We start from the raw sequence: 19,729 nt of genomic DNA, 5'->3' as shown, positions 1-19,729 counted from the left end.
TGTATGGAAAGAATTCAGTGCCTTGAACCAGCACCATTGAAATAAGTAAAAAGTCATTTGCAACTATGTGGATGGACCTCAAGGGTATTATGCTAAGCAAAATGAGTCAGTCAGAGAAAGACAAATATCATATGACTTCACTCATGTGAGAAATTTAAGATACAAAACAGATGAACATAAGGGAAGGGAAGCAAAAATAATATAAAAACAGGGAAGGGGACAAAACAGAAGAGACTCATAAATATGGAGAACAGACAGAGGGTTACGGGAGGGGTTGTGGGGGGGGGCTAAGTCGGTAAGGGGCACTAAGGAATCTACTCCCGAAGTCATTGTTGCACTATATGCTAACTAACTTGGATGTAAATTTAAGAAAATAAATAAATAAATAAGAAATAAGTAAAAAGTAAATTATGTGATATGAGGCAAGAACTGCAGTTCCTTTAATTTAAAAATGAATATGTAATACCTAAAAAATCGAACTTAAAATATATTATGAAATATTTGTTATGAATACCCAGAATTTTGTTGAAACCATCTGGTAATGCTCTAGCAACTGGTGCCACTGTAATCCTGAATGTGTGGAGAGTGGAGCAGGGGGCCAGTGGGGAAGGGTGGGAGCCTGGGGAAAATGGAATAAGTGACAGAAACAACGACTTCAAAGGAGAGGGTCACAGGAGCGCCTGGGTGGCTCTGTCGGTTAAGTGTGGACTCTTGATTTTTGCTCAGGGCATGATCTCATGGTGCGTGAGACTGAACCCCACATTGGGCTCCTCGCTGAGCATGGAGACTGAGATTATCTCTCTCCTTTTACTCTGCCCCTCCCCCGCTCGTGCTCGCGCTCACTTTCTCTCTCAAAATAAATAAGTAAATCTTAAAGAAATATTTTTTAAAAAACGAGAGGGTCACAGGGGCGCCTGGGTGGCTCGACTTCGGCTCAGGTCATGGTCTCGCGGTCCGTGAGTTCGAGCCCCGCGTCCAGCTCTGTGCTGGCAGCTCGGAGCCTGGAGCCTGCTTCAGATTCTGTGTCTCCTCTCTCTGACCCTCCTCCCCCGTTCACGCTCTTTCTCTGTATCAAATATAAATAAACATTAAAAAAAAGAAAAGGAGAGGGTCACAGATGGGATAGCAGAATGAGAAAAGGAGAAGGGCAGGAAGATTGAAAGGGAAGAGGGTGATCTTAGTAAATTTTTGCTACTTTCCTGAAAAAAAAAAGGGGGGGGGGAGAGGTTAAGTAAAAAGCAAAGCAAAACAAAATTTGCTGAAATGGGAACAAAATAGCTACTGAAACACTGAACAAAAAGCTGTAGAAAGAGAACAGGAAATCTCTGCCCAGCTGCCCCTTATCTCTGCCGTGTGTACGTGCGTCACCTCCCAGGCCAGGACTGGCATCTGCTGCAAGTGGACCCAGTGCTCCCTTCTGGGCAAGCTGTAGCAAAAAGAATTTTAAATGTTCACGTGCAATCAGTATGCTGTGCGTTAGCAGAGCTTAGTCTCCCCCAGGCTGTCTTTAGACAGGCAGGAATTTCTCCCACGCACTCAGAGTAAGCCCGGGCCTTGCAAATCACTGACAGACGGAGATAGTAGGGAAGAACTTTAAGGAGAGATGAAATGATGCCACGGGCAGATCCTCCCCTTTAGGAACAGCTCTGCTGTCTTGGTATCCTATACGGCAGTCTCCTCAAACTTCCAGGGGCACGGGAGTCACCTTGGGAATCTTATTTAAATGCACATGCTGGTTCAGAAGGATGGAACGGAAATTCTGCATGGTAACAAGCCCCTGGTGACGTGAGCATTGCTGGTCTTCAGACCACATTGGGAGAAACAAGTAATAAAGCACCCCGGTGACTCCTGAGTGAGTCAGGTGTGTGTGTGTGTGTGTGTGTGTGTGTGTGTGTGTGAGAGAGAGAGAGAGAGAGAGAAAGAGAGAGAGAGAGAGAGAGAAGGGAGAGAATCCAGAAGAACATTCTCTCCTGCAGGTACATAGAGAGAGAAGGCAGGAAACAATACATGTTCTTGGTCCATTTATTACTGCACTTTGTCCGATTCCCAAGGATTCAGAGTTATAGTAGTTTCCCTTTGGCACTTTCAGGCACCCAGGATTCTCTCATGAACTGGGACACAAAGCAATACCAGCTGAAAGGAAGCCCAGTGAAGGAAGCGGGAGTTCCACCATGCCCGTTAGTTGGGCACCAGGCTGGCCTCTACAACTTTTCCTATCTTCTCACCCAACCCTTCCTTCTCAGAGAAAACAGTCATGGGCGCGTTGGAAAGCTTGGGTGATTGAGGCAGAAATATTGAGAAGATGCTAAAAACCAGACTTCAGGATCAAATCTAGTGGTTTGACTCTGATTTCTTTATCCGCTGTGAGGGGTTCCTGAGATAGAAGCTTCCCTGGAGTCCCTTGTGTTTGTGTGTGTGTGTGTGTGTGTGTGTGTGTGTGTGACAGAAGGTGGGGGTGCTTGCACCCTCTTCTACAAGGTTAATAGCACCAAGAAGAAACTATGCTTGACCTCACGAAAAAAGTTAGAATTGATAGGCCAATCCCAGCTGGCATGACTTTATCTTTATTCCCTTTGACAGAAACTGCATGTGTGGGTGTCCTCAGAGGTAGCTACCTAAGTTTGCATACTTCCTGGCTGACAGAACACTCCTGCCCGTGCCTCAGGGCCAGGGTGGTGAGTGTCAGTGGGAGGAGTAACCAAGTTTCACTTCCTTGCTGGTTGGAGGCTCAACCACAGCAGGCTTCTCCCTCAGAGGAGGAGACAGTGAGAAGCAGTTGGAACTCATCTCTCTCTGCCTTCCCATAGCACCTGGCAGAGGCTCAGGAGACGTGAGGAGCGCGAATGGGCAGAGCAGAATCTCTAGAAGGGAAGATGAGCGCCCAGGATCCTTCAGATCTGTGGAGCAGATCAGACGGAGAAGCAGAGCTGCTCCAGGACTTGGGGTAAGAAAGCAGGTCTTCCTCTCAAAGTACTTCTTGGGTGAGCGTGGGCTCCCAACTCCCACCCAAATGCTCACTTCGATTGATTATCTTTAGCACGCTGCCATCTACATCTTCTGTCCCTTCCACTTCACTCATTTGTGTCTGTTAGGAATCTTTCTGCTTGGGGCCAAAAGCATACAGTCTTTTCCCAGATCTGAAAACAGGTAGGTGGAGAGAATGAGACACAAATCAAATGTCGGACATTCTTTGAGATTTGGGACAGGATTGAGATGCAGAAGTTGGTGTTGCTTGATTTCCTTGATATGGGTCTGCTTTATGAATGAAAGTGCTGTTCCAGAGTTTTGAGCTCGAAGCTGTATTGCTAGGAAGGTAAACAGAAAGCCCAGCCTACTGCATGGGAGAGGGACTTTTTCAAAAGACAAAGAATGAGGAAGTGTCTGCAATGTCCCATCTGTGTTTCTCTCTCCTGACACTGCGTCTGTGAGTTCTTGTATGTATTCATGTCTGCAGGCACAGCGCTGAGGCTTTTAAATACAAACAAGTCAGGAAGAGGATAGCATTTCTGCCTCTAACAAGTTGTAAGTTTAGGGAGATGGAGACATCACAGTCCTGTCAGAAGGGACCAGATGAGACAACTCATGGGGATAGTTAATAAAAGGAGCAAGTATTATGCAAGAGGTGTAGGGGGTTTCCTAGAAAAACTGGGCCTTTACCCTAAAGCATCAGAAATGTCCTCAAGAGGCTGATTTTGACACCTGGGCTTCACGAGAGGCGAGCCCAGCACCTGTCTTAATAAACAGCATTATCTCCACAGCAACCCACTGACCTAGAAACTGTTACCATCTCCATCACACAAAGGAAGAAAAATGGTACCAGAGGGCTTGAAAACATTGCCTACATACACGTCAACACTTGGCAAAGTTGGGATTTCAACCTGCAGAAGCCTACATTCTTAACCAGAGAAAGACTGAGACAGGGATGAAATCTCTCTGCATTAAGGCTGCAGAGATCGTATCTGTTTGTGTGGTGTTACTGTAAAAGTTCTCAAGAAGTCCTGTCTTTAGATTTTAAAATGGAGGTCTCCTCATTGAACTCTCCCTTCACAAGATAAATCAGATAGAACAGCTAGAATTTTCTAGAAAGTAAACTCCCTCTATTGGGAATTCAGCGTTTCAGGATGTCACTGTTCTTCTAGGTTGAATCTCCAAAGAGAAAGGGTAAAATGCCCCTGAGCATCCAAATGGGTGTCACAAAGTCCAGGCACTAAAGCCAGACCCTTGGGATCTCACTCCTGGCCTTATTAAATTATTAAAGTGTACTTCTTTACATGCTTCATTATCAATATTCCCAGCCCACGATGGGTAGGAAGTTCCAGAAGAGAAGAGAGACAAAGGAGATACTCAATTCAATTAAACGACCCGAGCCCACATTCTGTGCTTGAATGACATTGTCACCTCCCTGGATGACAGCGATGAGCTAGCCAACGTCTCTTCTCTTCACCATATGCCCATAGCAGGAAGTGACTGCGGGTAAAACCCACAAGGAAAACAGAATTGTGCCTTCCCTCCTTGTTCAAAGAATGAACACATTCTCAACACAACCCAGAAACACCCAAAACAGATACAGTTATGTCCAGACTTCTGTATTTCAGAAGGCCTGGAAATTACTAAACATCTGAGGATGATTTCTGTAACAACAGATAAGCTACAATTACCTAGGAAAATTGCTCTACAGTTGTGGTTCTTCAACCTTAATTGTCCACTAGAGTCACACAAAGAGTTTTTAAAAGTTCCTGTACAGGCCACAGGCCAGACAAATGCCATTAGTATCTTGGGAGTGAGCAGGTTTTTTTTGACACTCCCTAAGTGGTTCCAGAGAGAGGCCAAGGTTGGGAGTCACTGCATAGAATATAAATCCATCAGAAGTGCTGAAAAAAGTGTGGCCTTATTTCTCATTTGTTGGGTAAGCACCTGAATCTTAAATCCATTCATAAATGCTGACTTCTTGTTTGTTGGTTTGGAGGCATTTTGCTTAACAATTTTATTGAGGTGTGTTTTACAAAAGAGTGGTATAAATATCACCATAAATTAATTTTAGAACATCTTCTTCCGCCCTAAGAAGAACTTTCAGGAGCATGGTTTATTTAAATATACTTTAAATATTTAAATATACTGCTGATATACCACTTGGATGAGGGGTGATTTCTAGAGTCTTCCTATTTCCCCTTTGTAAATCCTTCTACCATGGGCAATTTCCAATTGCCAAGGGTTTAACAACCTGCTTGGAAAATTCCTGAACCTTTCATAATGGACTTGAGAAAGTCCATACTTATCCTTCCAGGGCATCGCTGATACACCTTTTATAGGTGATGATATCTAAGAAAGCTTGAAAATGACCTGTTGTCCTTGGCAGAATTCTGAATATAAACGAAACTTTTTCTTTGAAACTTGAAGTCACTGGTTAGGTATGATCTGTACTAAAACTTCTGGTTAGTTCAGTTTTTCTAAAAGCTCCATAAAAACAAAATGATATAATGTAATTGATAGATAATAGGTGGCCGGTTTTAATGACTTCATTTTAAAATTATTTTAAATGTATTATTTGAGTAGTTAGGTAGATTCTTATGTTGGTATTTTGGGTGGTTAGAGAGATCTCATACATCCTTATTCTTTGGTCCCTATTTTTATTCAGGCTCTGCAATATCTAAGTTCTGAAAATTAAACCCTGAACTGCAGCAAATCCATCACTTGCCTTTTTCTAGGACACACATGGCTCACTCAGAGCACAGGTTTATTCTTTCCTAAAGTACCTAAGTCAAGCAACTCAGATGCATTTCTGTGTCTCATTTATAGAGCGTCAATCTAAAACATTTATTTTCTTTAATCCTCAATGTGTTCATGTGTCCAAAACAAAGGGGAAATAAAACCGTCTGTGATTGTTGCTCAGATTCACTTACGCTTTGGGGGTGAGGGATTGGGGGAGGAGGCGGCAGGTGGGCAGGAAGGGAGGGGCCGGGGGTATGGAGAATGGTCAGCAATAAGGAAGAGGGGCTGGGAACAGAGTCAGGCTGTTTGTGCTTTCTAAATGAAGCAGTGGGGGAATGAAACAAGCAACGAATACAAGCGAGATCACCGAAATCACCAACTAGTATAAAATTGCTGGTTAGTTAATAATTTGAAGTTCCAGACGTTCTTTGATCACAACAAAGGTCCCTGGAGGACAATGTAGGAACAGTATATATATTGTGAATGGGTAAGCCTTCATCAACTGTGTAACTACAGACACAAAAAGGATACTATAAAACAAAAATATATTAGGACTTTTTAAATTAAATATTCAGATTATCTAGTCAGACGTATTCCTTCAAGTGAGAAATATGATAAATGTTCTCTTTTTATATACTTTCCCAAATCTCAAATTTTAAGAGAAAGCCGCAGCGTGTAGCTGTATTGGCCAGAGTCAAAAAGCTAGATTCTAAGTTCTGGCTGTTGAAAAAAATAAGGAAGTTTCTCATTTCTCTACCTCCGTACATGTAAGAGAAGGTTAGAAGAGATCAGGGGTCAGCAAACTTTGTTTGTGAAGAGCCAGATCACAAATTATTCAGGCTTTGCAGGTTTTATGATTTCTGCCACAGCTATTCACATCTGCCACTGTCATGCAAAAACAGCCGTAGATAACACGCAGACAAGTGACCGTGACAGTACGGCGTTCAAGAAATATTATTTATGGACACTGAAATTTGAATTTCATATTATTTTCATGAGTCACAAAATATTTCTCTATTTTTCCCTCCAACCATTTAAAAATGCAAAACCACTCTTGTCTCTTAGTCTACACAAAAACACGTACCCTGGCAGGAAATACAGAAACATGTACCCTGGCAGGATTTGGCCCTCAGGTGGTGGTTTGCTGACTCAGGGAACAGACAATAATAAGCAAAATAAGTCCTCTTTATGAGGCAGACATTTTGCATACACTGGCTCTGGTCTTCAGACGGTCTTGGCGTTCTAATTTGCTATCCAAGGAGACTCGCAAGCAGAAAACTCAGACTGCGTGAGGTCCCAGAGAATCTGTTGGGATACGCGTTATTTTCTGACCACGTGCTATGTGCCAGCACCATATACCTCTTATGTGCACTATGTCATTTAGCTTTCCCAGTAACACTTTCGATGTGGTATGATTATACTCATTTTATAGAGAGGGAGAGTGAGTTCAGACAAGGTAGGTGAACTATGCAGGTCACAGACCTCATAGCGGTACAGCTGCGGGACATGCCCGCGAGCTTACCCCAAAGCTGATGCTCTTTCCACTGATCAAAACAGCCATGTGTTCTAATCACGACAATTAGTAGTTATTGGATGCTCACCGTGTGCCGGGCAGTGTGTTAAACCGTTTGCGTGTGTGATTTATAAAATTGACACGTCACTGGGAAGTGGGTACTATTAACTAATATCACCTCCATTTACAAATGAGGAGCGTGAGGGACAGCTTTTATCACCATGCACAAGCTTACATGCTCATAAACCTTTACATCCAGGAGATTGCCTGTCCAGTGACGCAATTTCCTGATTTCTATCGAACTTTTCTCTTCTTGCTACATTAGCGCTATTTGTTAGTGCCAGATGAACTCGGAGACAAAAAGAAAGTTCCGTGATTATTATAACCAGCAGATGTGATCACTAAAAGACGTTTTTCTAGGGAGACTGGGTAGCTCAGTCAGATGAGCGTCCGCTCTTGATTTCAGCTCAGGTCATGATCCCAGGGTCATGGGATTGAGCCCCATGTCGGACTCTGTACTGACAGCAAGGAGCCTGATTGGGATTCTGTGTGTGTGTGTGAGTGTGTGTGTGTGTGTGTGTGTGTATGTGTGTGTCTCCCTCTCCCCCTCCCCTGCTCATGTGTTCTCTCTCTCTAAAATTTAAAAAAAAATTAATTTAATTGAAAAAACAGACATTATTCTTTCACATTCTTCACATAATAAGCCAGGCCAACACCCTAATTAATCAAAAATTTATTAAATATTGTGTAGGTTCCATTTTTCAGAGCTAGTCAAATAGAGTAGGCTAAGAAAAGTGTAGTAAAGTCAAAGTTTTAAAAGAATCTGTTTACAGGGCGCCTGGGTGGCTCACTCAGTTAAGCATCAGACTTCAGGTCAGGTAATGATCTCTCGGTTCACAGTTCGAGCCCTGCGTCGGGCTCTGTGCTGACAGCTCGGAGCCTGGAGCCTGCTTAGGATTCTGTGTCTCCCTCTCTCTCTGCCCCTTCCCTGCTCACACTCTGTTTCTCTCTCTCTCTCTCTCTCTCAAAACTAAACATTAAAAAATTTAAATAAAATAAAATAAAGGAATCTGTTTACAGAGATGTGATACCAAGTAGAGCAATAAACCTTGCGCCTCTTCTGTGCGTAACTCTGTGATCTTGGATTCTAAAAATGGAAGGTGATTCTCTCATGGCTGTATGAGAGTATGTAACTACTGTATAGTTCAGTCTCTCCTTGACTCAAATGAATTTCCTCTTCAGTTGTTGTGTTTTCTGTTCCTCCCTGGGTGATGGTGACTTCCTTCTACTTACGTGTGGAAATCTGTCCACAAACCTTCTCCGCACTGAGTGGAGTCACTTTGTTTCATTCATTCGCTCCTCCATCCATTCATAGATCCATCTACTGAATGAGGACATTATGCCTTGCATAATGTGGGGACACTGAGCTTGAGAAGACACAGCTGTCACATCGGGGAGTTTACAGCACAAAGGACAGAGAATGCACCTACATGGACAGTTGGAACACAGGCAGGGGTGCTGAGGGCCATGACTGTGTCTAGATGAAGCACACAGCATATGGCAGGCAGGAAGGAGATCACTGGTTGTGAAGAAGATGGCTTTGGAACTGATAGACATTTGTCAGTTGAAGTCAGAACAGATGAGTAAAGGGGTAAAAGTGGCAAAACACATGGGTGTTCAGGAAATAAAAGAAGCCCACATGACTCAGAGCCTCTCGTCCCTGGGACCCAGCAGTTAATGAGTGCTCATTCAGTAGGTTCTGGGATCTGCCTCTCGGAGTCCCCACCGTCTGTCTGCCTCATTCTCAGAGAAGGCACCCACCTGCCTTTCCTCTTCTGGTTTCTAGTGTCATAACCATAGCCTTAGCTGTTTAAAACAAAACAAAACAAAACAAAACCTGCATTAATGTCTCACTCCTACCACTTCCCTTGGTAAATTCCACTTCTGGCTCCTACTCCCTGATACAGACCTGTCTGAAACCAGCACAGTCCACGTAGTCAAGACTTAATCATGCTCCTTGCTTCCTCTCTAGAGTCTCTGTGGCCACATGTTCTCCTTGAGCACCCACCTGCCAGTGCCTGCCCCCATTATCTGTTTTCAGACATTTTTGTTTACAAATATTTATAACTTTAAAGAGCATAAGAGCAGGGTGCCTGGGTGGCTCAGTCAGTTAAGCAACCAACTCCAGCTCAGGTCATGATCTCACAGTGTGTGGGTTCGAGCCCCGCATCAGGCTCTGTGCTGGCAGTGTGGAGCCTGCTTGGGATTCTCTCTCTCTCACCCTTTCTCTCTGCCCCTCCCTCATTCACATGCTCTGTCTCTCTCTCTCAAAATAAATAAATAAACTTTAAAATAATAATAAGTAATTAAAATTTTTAAAGCTTTCAAAAACTAAATAAAAAAATAAAAAGCATAAGAGCAATAAGCTAATTTGTTTTTATAAAAGTATGGTTAGGGGTGCCTGGGTGGCTCTGTCAGTGAGGCATCTGACTTCAGCTCAGGTCATAATTTCACGGTTCTTGAGTTCGAGCCCCGCGTCCGGCTCTGTGCTGACAGCTCAGAGCCTAGAGCCTGCTTCAGATTCTGTGTCTCCCTCTCTCTGCCCCTCCTCTGCCGTGCTCTCTCTCTCTCTCTCTCTCAAAGATAAATAAACATAAAAAATTTTTTTAAATAAATTTATTTAAAAATAATAATAAAAATAAAAGTATGGTTAGATAAGAAAATATTACTTTTTAGAGACACATGCTGAATGAACTACCTGGGATTAAAGTGTCATGATATCTGTAATTAACTTTAAAAATGTTCATCCAGGGAGGGGTGGGGGAGGGGGAAAATGGGCATCGAGGAGGGCACTTGTCGGGATGAGCATTGGGTGTTGTATGTAAGCTAATTTGACAATAAATTATATTTGTAAAAAAATGTTCATCCAAAAGCAATGGGTGTTGTATGTAAGTGATGAATCACTAAATTCTACTCCTGAAACCAATATTACACTATATGTGTAATATGTGTAAGCCTAAATAAAAATTTGGAAGAAAAAATAAAAAATAAAAATGTTCATCCAAAAATACATAAAGAATATATGGCAAAAGTTTGAAATTTATTCTACCTAAAATATGGGTACTATTAAAATATGTGTATTACTTTCTTCACTACTTTATGCTATTTTTCTCCTTTATTTTTTTAACAAAGTTTATTTATTTATTTTGAGAGAGAGACACACACACACAACATGTGCAGGGGAGGGGCAGAGAGAGAGGGAGAGAGAGAATATCCCAAGCAGGCTCTGCACTGTCAGCACGGAGCCCATGCGGGGCTCGAACTCCCAAATCATGAAATCCAGACCTGAGCTCAAAACAAGAGTCAGATGTTTAACTTACTGAGCCAGCCAGGCACCCCTATTTTTCTACTTTCTGAAGTTATTCATTATAAACAGTTAAAAAAAATCTGTATTAATTGTTGAAAATTTGAGAAATGAAAGCACCCAAATTCAGCCATGTACAACCACTCAGAATAACATACTGTTCAACTTATCGCCAGTCTTTTAAAATATTTTTCTGTAAACACACACACACACACACACACACACACACACATTGAATTGTGGCCATACCACATATATAATTTTTCTCTTGCTTTCTGGTAGGATATTTTTCCATTATCTACTTCTTAGTCTGTGTCAAAGCATGTTCTTGGTTTTTCCCCAGCCCAGCCTGTTTCCCTCTATTAAAGCTTGAATATTTAGGTTGGTCCGAATTCCAGAAGACTTTACATAGGTTAAGAGTTTGGACTTCAGTCAAATTCCGCTTGACAGTATAGAGTTATTGAATGCTTATAGGAACGTGGAATTATATGGTCATCATGTTTTGTTTTTAGCTTAATCTGGAAGTTGAGCGTGGTAGGTGGCAATGGGTCCAGAGCCAAGAAAACAAATTAGTGAGGGAGTTTACAGGTTGGTGAATGAGGAACCAGAGTGATCACCTGGGAATGGCAAGAAAGGAACAGAGGTGAAAGCCAGTAATTCCACGGAACTAAGCATAGTGAGTGATTCACATCCGAAGAAGAACGACTTCTGCTTTTGCATCATTTTTCGAAGTAACATCAAAGGAATTTTGAAAACCTTAATGTCCCAAGTGTCTTTTAATTCATTCTTTGTTTACTTTACCACCATACATTTCTAACGTTGTCTAGGATTCATGTTATTGCTTTTATGGTTCTGACTCACCACCAGTAGAGTCTATGTCTTGGGTTGATTCTCCAGATAATAGAAGCGTTTCGCAAATGTCAGTCCTAAGGCGGTAAGAGGTTTGTTGCCCTTCTCTCGGCCGAGCACAGTAAACTCTTTGACGGTGAGCTCCTCAGGAGCAGGGGGGCCCCTTGCCTGCTCCAGCCCAGCCCACCACTTGGCGAAGAGTGGGCGTCCGAATGTTTGAGTTGCTTCAAGTTGAGTCAAGGTCCATAGACCATATGGACCATATGGACCGTATGGACCAAGACCATAATTCAAGGTCCCTGACTTCAGCACTCTACCGCACCACCCTGATGACATATTTGCATTTATTACTCTCAGACTCCATCTGTCCCCTTATACCCAAAAGTTTTTACCAGTGGGACAAATTGACATTGGTGACAGGCATCGTCTGAACCATGGAATACGGAAGATATAACTAATGAAACAAGTATCTGTCTATATTTTTTCATCCCCCCAAAAGTCTGGGGCTCTTTCCTGTAGCTGTGACTTGCTAAAAGTGGCCCTCGCTATCTCCTGGACCAGCCCGCAATGGCAGGTTGCCAGCAACAACCTTGTTGCCAGCAGCAATTGTCCAATGACAACTACCTGCATTTTATGCAGTACAGGCTTCAAGAGTAATGAGCATAAGTGCAAAGTCAAGTTTGACTCCACTCAGAGATGAGCCCTCCTGAGAAACCTCTGGTATGGATCCCCACCCAGCTATTCCAAGCTGCTTGAAGTTCTTATCCACGAAGTATTTGTACTGGTCAGTCTCTGAGGTTTGGATCCCTGTCCAAGTCAAACAATCACTAAGCTGTGACCCCTAGGGAAACAATGACACCCTTTTTGTCTTGCAACCATTCCTCCACCTGTGTTGGCTGACCTGGGGATTGCACCAAAGGACCCGTGCTGAAATGATATGCCCCCCCGCCCCAGTCCACGGCACTGCCCCTCTGGTCTCTGCTGGTCCTTAACCTCCCTGATGAGTCATTTCACCTACAAGTCAGGCTCCACGGGTCTCTCTTGAAGTGTCTGTGTCCTTCTCTCTTTGGTCTCCCGGCCTCTGTCTCCTGAATACTCTGCTCCCATCTGTTATGTGTTCCCTAAGCCGCTGCCCTCTGTGCTTCTGCTATCTGGGTGAGCCCCTGTGCCTTTCTCTGGCTCTGAGTTTTGCCTATCTTCTCTCTCTCTCTCTCTGTCCACATCTCTTTCTTGTTGTGTCCCTGACTCTTTGCACCAGTCTGTGTCTCCAAGTATCTGAGTCTCTGTCTCTGTCTCTGTGTTTCCATCTCTCAGAACTGCCTGCCTCGCTCCTCAGACTCCTTCAAGAACAGGTTTGCCCTGATCTCCGACTCCCACAGAATTCTCTGTTTCCTTTCAGCCCTGTTTTCCTTTAGCTGAGCCTTGACTCCTACCAGAAAGAAAAACATCCTTGGGTCCCACCTTCAATTCCTTGTTTGACCAGAGAGCCAGAGCCCTGCCTCTGTGATCACTCAGGTATGCCTCCTAATGCCTGGGGCAGCTGGCCTCACCTTTTCGCTCTGCCATTAGCATATGTAAATGTGGGCATGTAGAATGGCAATATGAAAAGCCACAGACAAACTGTTCCATGACAGAAACCTCTTCAGTGGAAGGACTGTGGTGAGTTTATTTTCGGCCTAACCTATGCATCACACTCATGCCTCTCTTAGGCCTCATTAGAGCATTCAAAAACTTTGCAGGGCCTGTTCGGCTCCCTCTGCTTGGACAAAGTCTGTTGCCACGATCAATGGAAAAATCAGCTCGCATTTGTGAATATGGAACTTAATATATTTATATGGACAACACTGTCTTGTCCCCGATATTGTCACAGCCTGATTCTCATATAAATTGCAGCACTGAGAGCTCTTGAGCTAACAAGGCATTTGCCTAGCCTAAACCCATGATTTCTGATGGCACATGGGGCCAAGAGCTTTATTTTTCACAAAGTCACAGTATTTAGCACCAACCATATGCCCAACTGAACGTGAAGGAAATCAACAGCCAAGCGATCCTGTAGAACAACTCAGGTGCTAAGGACAGATGAACCCAAGTGAAGATTGCTTAGAGTAAGATTGCCCAACAGTGTCATCTTATATTCTATCCCTGTTACATTCTGAAGGATTCCGAGGCCCAGTATCGCCTTAGCAAGGAAGAAAACAGATCAAGTAGCTATATTATCCATGGCCTTTAAAAAGGGGAGTGGCATCATAAACCACACATTTGCTGTCTTCTGTCTAGAGGGTGCAAAGGGTGTCCATGTCATTGAAAAGTGAGAATCATTTTGAAAACAAAGAAAAAAGTGAAAATTCTCTAAAGAGTGTTTTTATCGGCTGTTCGACTCCAAGGACTATTAGCTGCTGTGACACAAACAGGAGTCTCTGTTCTTGCTTTAGATTGAAATACATGTTTTCTTTGTAACTCTGATGGGACAGGTCTAGGTTCTGTGTCACTTCCCTTTGCCAGGAAGGGGAAGAATAAGTCATTAAATATATGAAGAATCTGTAGAGGTGGGTTACTAAGAAATTTTCTCACCAAGAACCATATAATCTAAATGGTTGTGTGGCTCATGTTGTGACATGCAAGATCACTTTCTGTGTCCACGTGTCCTTCCAGTGTTATTTTGCATTACTCCCCAACATAAAACCTCTGTGCCAACTAGGCATTCTGTTTCCTATATACGCCATGCAAGTGTCAACCACAGTGCCTTTGCTTATGCCATTTCTCCAATTGAAATGACCTTTTTTCTCACTATTTAGTGAAACCTAAAGTTATTCCTGAAGCTCCAATTCATGATCTTCCTCCTCCATGAAGCTTTCCTTGATATGCCAGCCCCTCGTGAGCTCCCCCCTCCTATACCATTTATTGGCCATATCTCTAAGATTGCAGCTATTTGGGAATTTTCTGACCAGGAGAGCAGCAAATCCTTCTCTTTTCCTCCCCATTGGTATTTTAAAGCCACTTAGGACTTTCTTTGCCCTCTTTGTACTCCTCTTTAGATAGACACACCGTGAACTCAAACCATCGAAGTTACTGAAACAAAGATTTTGGGACCAAGAATCCTGAACCCTGTGCTTCTCAAACTCTAAACTGCATATCAATCATATGGAGCTCTTGATAAATACAGATTATAACTCAACAGTTGTAGGGGGACTGACAACGTACATTTCTAGCAAGATTGCAGGGCACTGAGTAGCAAGGCTTCGCATTGTTTTTCAAACACCAGGCCCTACCCGTTAGTGTTCATAAAGTCAATTTAGTGGCTCACGATCAATGTTGGTTTTAAAATAAATGGAGAAGGGGCACCTGGATGGCTCAGTTGGTTAAGCATCGGACTCTTGATTCCGGCTCAGGTCATCTCACAGTTCATGAGATCGAGCCCCACGTCAGGCTCTGCACTGACTACGAGGGGCCTGCTTGGGATTGTCTCTCTGTTCCTCCCCCTCTTGTGTGCATGCTCTCTGTCTCTCTCTCTCTCTCCAAAAATAAATAAATAAACATTTAAAATATTTTTTAGAACTAGAGGAAAGAAAATAGTAAATAGTAAGTATCCTACAGAAGAATAGTATTGTTTCCTATAATACTTTGTGTGTGTGTGTGTGTATGCTATAATGTGTGTGCGTGCATGCATGTGTCTGTTTAGAGAGAGAAAGAGAGAGAGAGATAAAAATGTATTTTATACTGTGGGCTGATTGAAAAAGTTTGAAAGCTTCTCCTCTAAAGGATAGAGCAAAGTGAAATATCAACTCATATCAGCAAATTAAATTAAGGCAATAAAACCCAAAGGGATAAAAACTATGAAGTCTCCAATAATACTGAGGCAATTTCCCAGAAGGTTCTAGCACAAAGGGGCACCGCACTGGAATGGGAGAAGAAGCTGACTTGAGGAGCAGCCTTTTGGATCTAGCTCGTCTGCCCTTCTCTGTGGTTCAATTTACTTCCTGTAGTTCACTGAGAAGCAGCTATGAAAATTCTTTAGAGGGTGGGTGTTTCCTAATTTGTTACTATATCATGGAAGGGATAATACCACTGTTTCCTTCAAAGTCAACTGCTGGTTTTGGTAACCTCATAAACCCAGTGCAAATATTCTTTTGAAGCTTGGTGAGTCTCTGGTCTGTTCCCTCCATTAGCCTGAGATATAATTACAGCAATGTGTGGGCCTCGGGGGAAAAGGAGACTATAACATTACTTGAATGTATGTCATAAATAGTAGTTTCTTGCTCTTTTTCACTTCTTCAGAAAAAAATGAGACTAAAAGAATTTTTTTTTTGAATTTTTTGTTTCAGGAAGATGAACCTTATTCCCAACTATGCCCACACTGAGCACAACACCTAGCATATTTATAACATGTTGTATAATTAGCAAATCTTGCGCCTTTCTCTCTCCTGCAAAAGTTACAGAATCATAAAAAAAAAAAAAAAAAAAAAAAACTTTGTAAAAGAAGGCCATGTTCCAACATATGAAAATAAGAGGGTTTCCGTTCTGTGGCATTGTTATTAGTCACCTTGCCTGCTGGGAAAATTAAAGTTGCTGCTTGTGTGGGGTCACATAGCTAACAAGTTGGAAGCTGCAGCAGACAGACAAGCTAAGGAAATGACTGGAGACAAAGGCATGGTCTCCCCTCAACAAAATTCTCACTGATACTATCTAGACGTTTGTCATCCAAGTTAGCTGCTTATTAGCATTTCTTTTCAGTTGGCATTTCCCAGTAGTAGAACGGTTTCTTACTGCACTTCATTCTAAAGCCATCACCTCTTAAGGCAGCAGGAGAGGAGGTGACAGAACACCAGAGGAAAATGACTTACTTGGGAGTTGTAATCAACAATAGGTTCAGCATGAATCAGCAGCATGATGCAATTGTCAAGAAACTAATGCAATCCCAGGTTGCCTTACTGTGTACCCAGCAGCTAGAATAAGGGAGATCCTTCGGGATCCTTCGGGATCCTTCGGGTCCACATGTTTTACACCTCAGATCTTACCTTGAAGATAGATTTTTATTTTTTTTAATGTTTATTTTAAAGAGAGAGAGAGAGAGAGAGAGAGAGCTCACAGGCTGGGGAGAGGTGGAGAGAGAGAGGGAAACACAGAATCCAAAGCAGGCTCCAGACTCTGAGCTGTCAGCACAGAGCCCGACACGAGGCTTGAACACACGAGGTGTGAGATAATGACCTGAGCTGAAGTCGGACGCTTAACCGACTAAGTCACCTAGATACCACACCTTGAGGATACATTTTTAAAATTTGGGAGGTATTCAAAGAAGTTAAGGTCCTTGAATGATAGAGGGACTGAAAGCCTGTCATAAAAAGAGAAGTTGAAGATCATGGAAAGAGTAAACAAGACAATCTAAATGCTTTTAACTGTTTATGTAAGTATCATGTATATAACTCCAAGAAGTAGCCCTGGGACCATCTGTGGAAAGCTAGACTGCAGGAAACAGCGATTCAACGTAGGCAAGTTTTCTGGCCATCAACCATGGCAGTGCGGAAAGAGCTTGCCCATAGAGTAGTGGGTTCCCTGTCATTAACAATATGCAACATAGGTTGGATAAGAGTCTTGTTAGGGTTTAGAACTTTATACACCGCACAAAAGAGTTTTAAAAGAAAGAATTACAAACCAACCTGATGGTTGTGGTGGCAGATTATACGTGGCTTTTATTTACTAAGCTAAACATTCCTAATTGCTTAATGTTTTAGAGATTAAAAGCATAAGTGACTTTTATAATCACTAGAAATAAGTTTACTATGAAGCCAATGAGGCTTCAGCTTCAGGGCCCCTCCCTGGCAGTGATATAGTTAATAAATGTCATCAACTCAAAGAATATTTAAGATTAGTTCCTGTACATGAAAATGTAAAATGCCCTGGAATCTTAGAGCTCATATTCGAAAGAAATTTGATAGAGGTCCCGGAATTGGCCAACAATTACAAAAACTTCATTACCAATAAACCTGAAAATAATTTTTCAATGCTATCAATAGTCTTAAAGAATATTCTAGATGAAAGACTGAATTTTTGTTTTATTCTCTCTCTAGAAGATTATATTATCAAAAACTTATCATATGAAGAAATAATCAAAGACAATACAACCAAAAATATAGGGGACAAAAGTACAAAGCTATGTGATACAATTAAGGACAATAGGCTATTTTTCTTGGTTTTGTGATGTTTGTGATATTTGTCAGCTTTTTGAGTTTCTACTTTTTTTGTGATTTCTCATTCTAAATAATTACTTTTCTTTTTTTAAATTAAACAACACACTTTTTTAATGTTTATTTCTGAGAGAGAGAAAGCACACGTGTGTGCGTGTGCAAGTGAGAGAGCACACATGTGTGCGTGTGCAAGTGCCCCACTTGCAGACAGAGAGAGGGAGGCAGAGGATCCAAAGCAGGCTCTGCACTGTCAGCACAGAGCCCAATGTGGGGCTTGCACTCACGAAACTGTGAGATCACAACCTGAGCTGAAGTCGGGTGCTTACCCGACTGAGCCACCCGGGTGCCCCTGAATAATTACCTTTCTTATTTTTTTGTAATTTGGTATGAATTTTCTTAAACAGAATTCCATATTTTGCAAGCTCCAAGCTCTTATGATCTGACTCTTCCCTCTAAGAATCAGAATAACAACAAAAAAGAATTTTAAGCACAGTTCCAATTATAGGAACTTGGTTGGAACACAGTTCCATGCAGTTGGGACTCTATGTAATGAGCTGTCAGATGTGCCTATTAAGCCATAAGAATCTCTGTAGCTGTCAGCCAAGGACCTGTCAATATCCAGCGCGCTGCGTCACGCAGCCAACCTCCTGTCTTCGTCTCACCACACCTGACTGCCTCTTGCTGGCACACAACCTGAGTCCTTCACTCCACCAAGTGGTGCTCTGATGCTAGATACACCTGCCATTCTCTTGTTTCTAGGTCTGCACTGCTGTTCTTATTCCTTTCCCATGCAACAGCTCCCTGAACGATTGACACTCCAAATCTCACCAGCCTTTAAATGGAGAAAAAGTTCCCTTCCCTCTGTCTCTCTCCCCACCCAAGTGCTAGGTCAGTTCCAGTGTTCAACTGAATAAATGAAAGAATAAAACAAATTAGTAGCAGGGCTATCTCTGCAGGTTGCGTGAAGGAAGAAGTGAACTGTTTCTCACTGTTTCAAATGTTCATTTCCCAGTTGATACCTGAATCCATTTTGTTGTTATTTTTTTCATCAGAACATGCCACATTAGGAAAATTTGATTGAGCTAAAGTCTCCCTTAACAGCACTCCTGGTGCCTTCCAGGATTTGAGTTTGGGGTGTAGTTTCTTCAGGCTTTTATTTTGTGCTTTTACATATCTTTCCACATGAACATATGTGTGCTGTGTTGTTTGGGTGGAGGGGAGAGATTTTTTTCTAAATACGTGGTATATCATACTGTGCTTTTTTTTTTTTCAACGATTATTTATTTTTGGGACAGCGAGAGACAGAGCATGAACGGGGGAGGGGCAGAGAGAGAGGGAGACACAGAATCGGAAACAGGCTCCAGGCTCTTAGCCATCAGCCCAGAGCCCAACGTGGGGCTCGAACTCACGGACCGCGAGATCGTGACCTGAGCTGAAGTCTGACGCTTAACCAACTGAGCCACCCAGGCGCCCCCCATACTGTGCTTTTAACCACCACTGGTGCTTTTAACTTAATGACATGTTTTGGGATCTATCAGTCTTCATGCGTGTATGTCCACAAAATCCTCGGTGAGTCTTAGTGAGGGTGCCCCTGGCTCCTGAGCAGGACAGTTTTCAGTTGTTTCAGGACTGCGGTATTCTTTTTTGGGAGTTAAGCATTCCGGGCACCCCCTTCACCCTCTTGACAAAGTACTAAAGCACCTGATTGCTTGCCCTCATCATTTGGCAATGAAATGCTCTCCACACCTTTTCTCTTCCGGTTAACTTTTTTACGTCTTGTATTCTACGAGCCCTCTCAACTTTGTCATTTCGCCATTGGTAGATATTTAGCATGGTTCCAAAGTTTTACTCTCACAAACAAGTCTGCAGTAAACACCTTTGTTCATACTTCCTTCTGCTTCTGTGTATTTCACGAGGCAGATGCTGGAACGGCCATCACTGGCCACATGTCCATGTTTGGTTCACATGTGCTAGATTGCCCTCCACCGTATACCCTTACCAACAGTAGGCGATAATATCCATTGCCCTGGATTCTTCAAGACTTAATACTCTCTAATTCTTCAATTTTAACCAATCTGGTGAATAAAGAAAATATCACATTCTTGTCTTAGT

General features: G+C 42.6%; 1 protein-coding gene across 1 annotated transcript in view; it reads left to right on the top strand.

Annotated features, from left to right (window-relative positions):
* Nucleotides 1-2,713: 2,713 nt before the first annotated feature.
* Nucleotides 2,714-19,729, top strand: part of DAPP1 (dual adaptor of phosphotyrosine and 3-phosphoinositides 1) — a 53,364-nt gene continuing 36,348 nt past the window's right edge. Inside the window, exon 1 of the mRNA XM_043571724.1 lies at nucleotides 2,714-2,944. Within this exon, the coding sequence (XP_043427659.1) occupies nucleotides 2,844-2,944 (101 nt within the window). The 5' untranslated portion in view covers nucleotides 2,714-2,843. The remainder of the gene's footprint in view (nucleotides 2,945-19,729) is intronic.

The sequence above is a fragment of the Prionailurus bengalensis genome, chromosome B1 (assembly GCF_016509475.1).
Source record: "Prionailurus bengalensis isolate Pbe53 chromosome B1, Fcat_Pben_1.1_paternal_pri, whole genome shotgun sequence".
Taxonomy (NCBI): Eukaryota; Metazoa; Chordata; class Mammalia; order Carnivora; family Felidae; genus Prionailurus; species Prionailurus bengalensis.
Note: the sequence above shows the minus strand (reverse complement) of the source record. Positions and strands in the feature narration are given on the sequence as shown.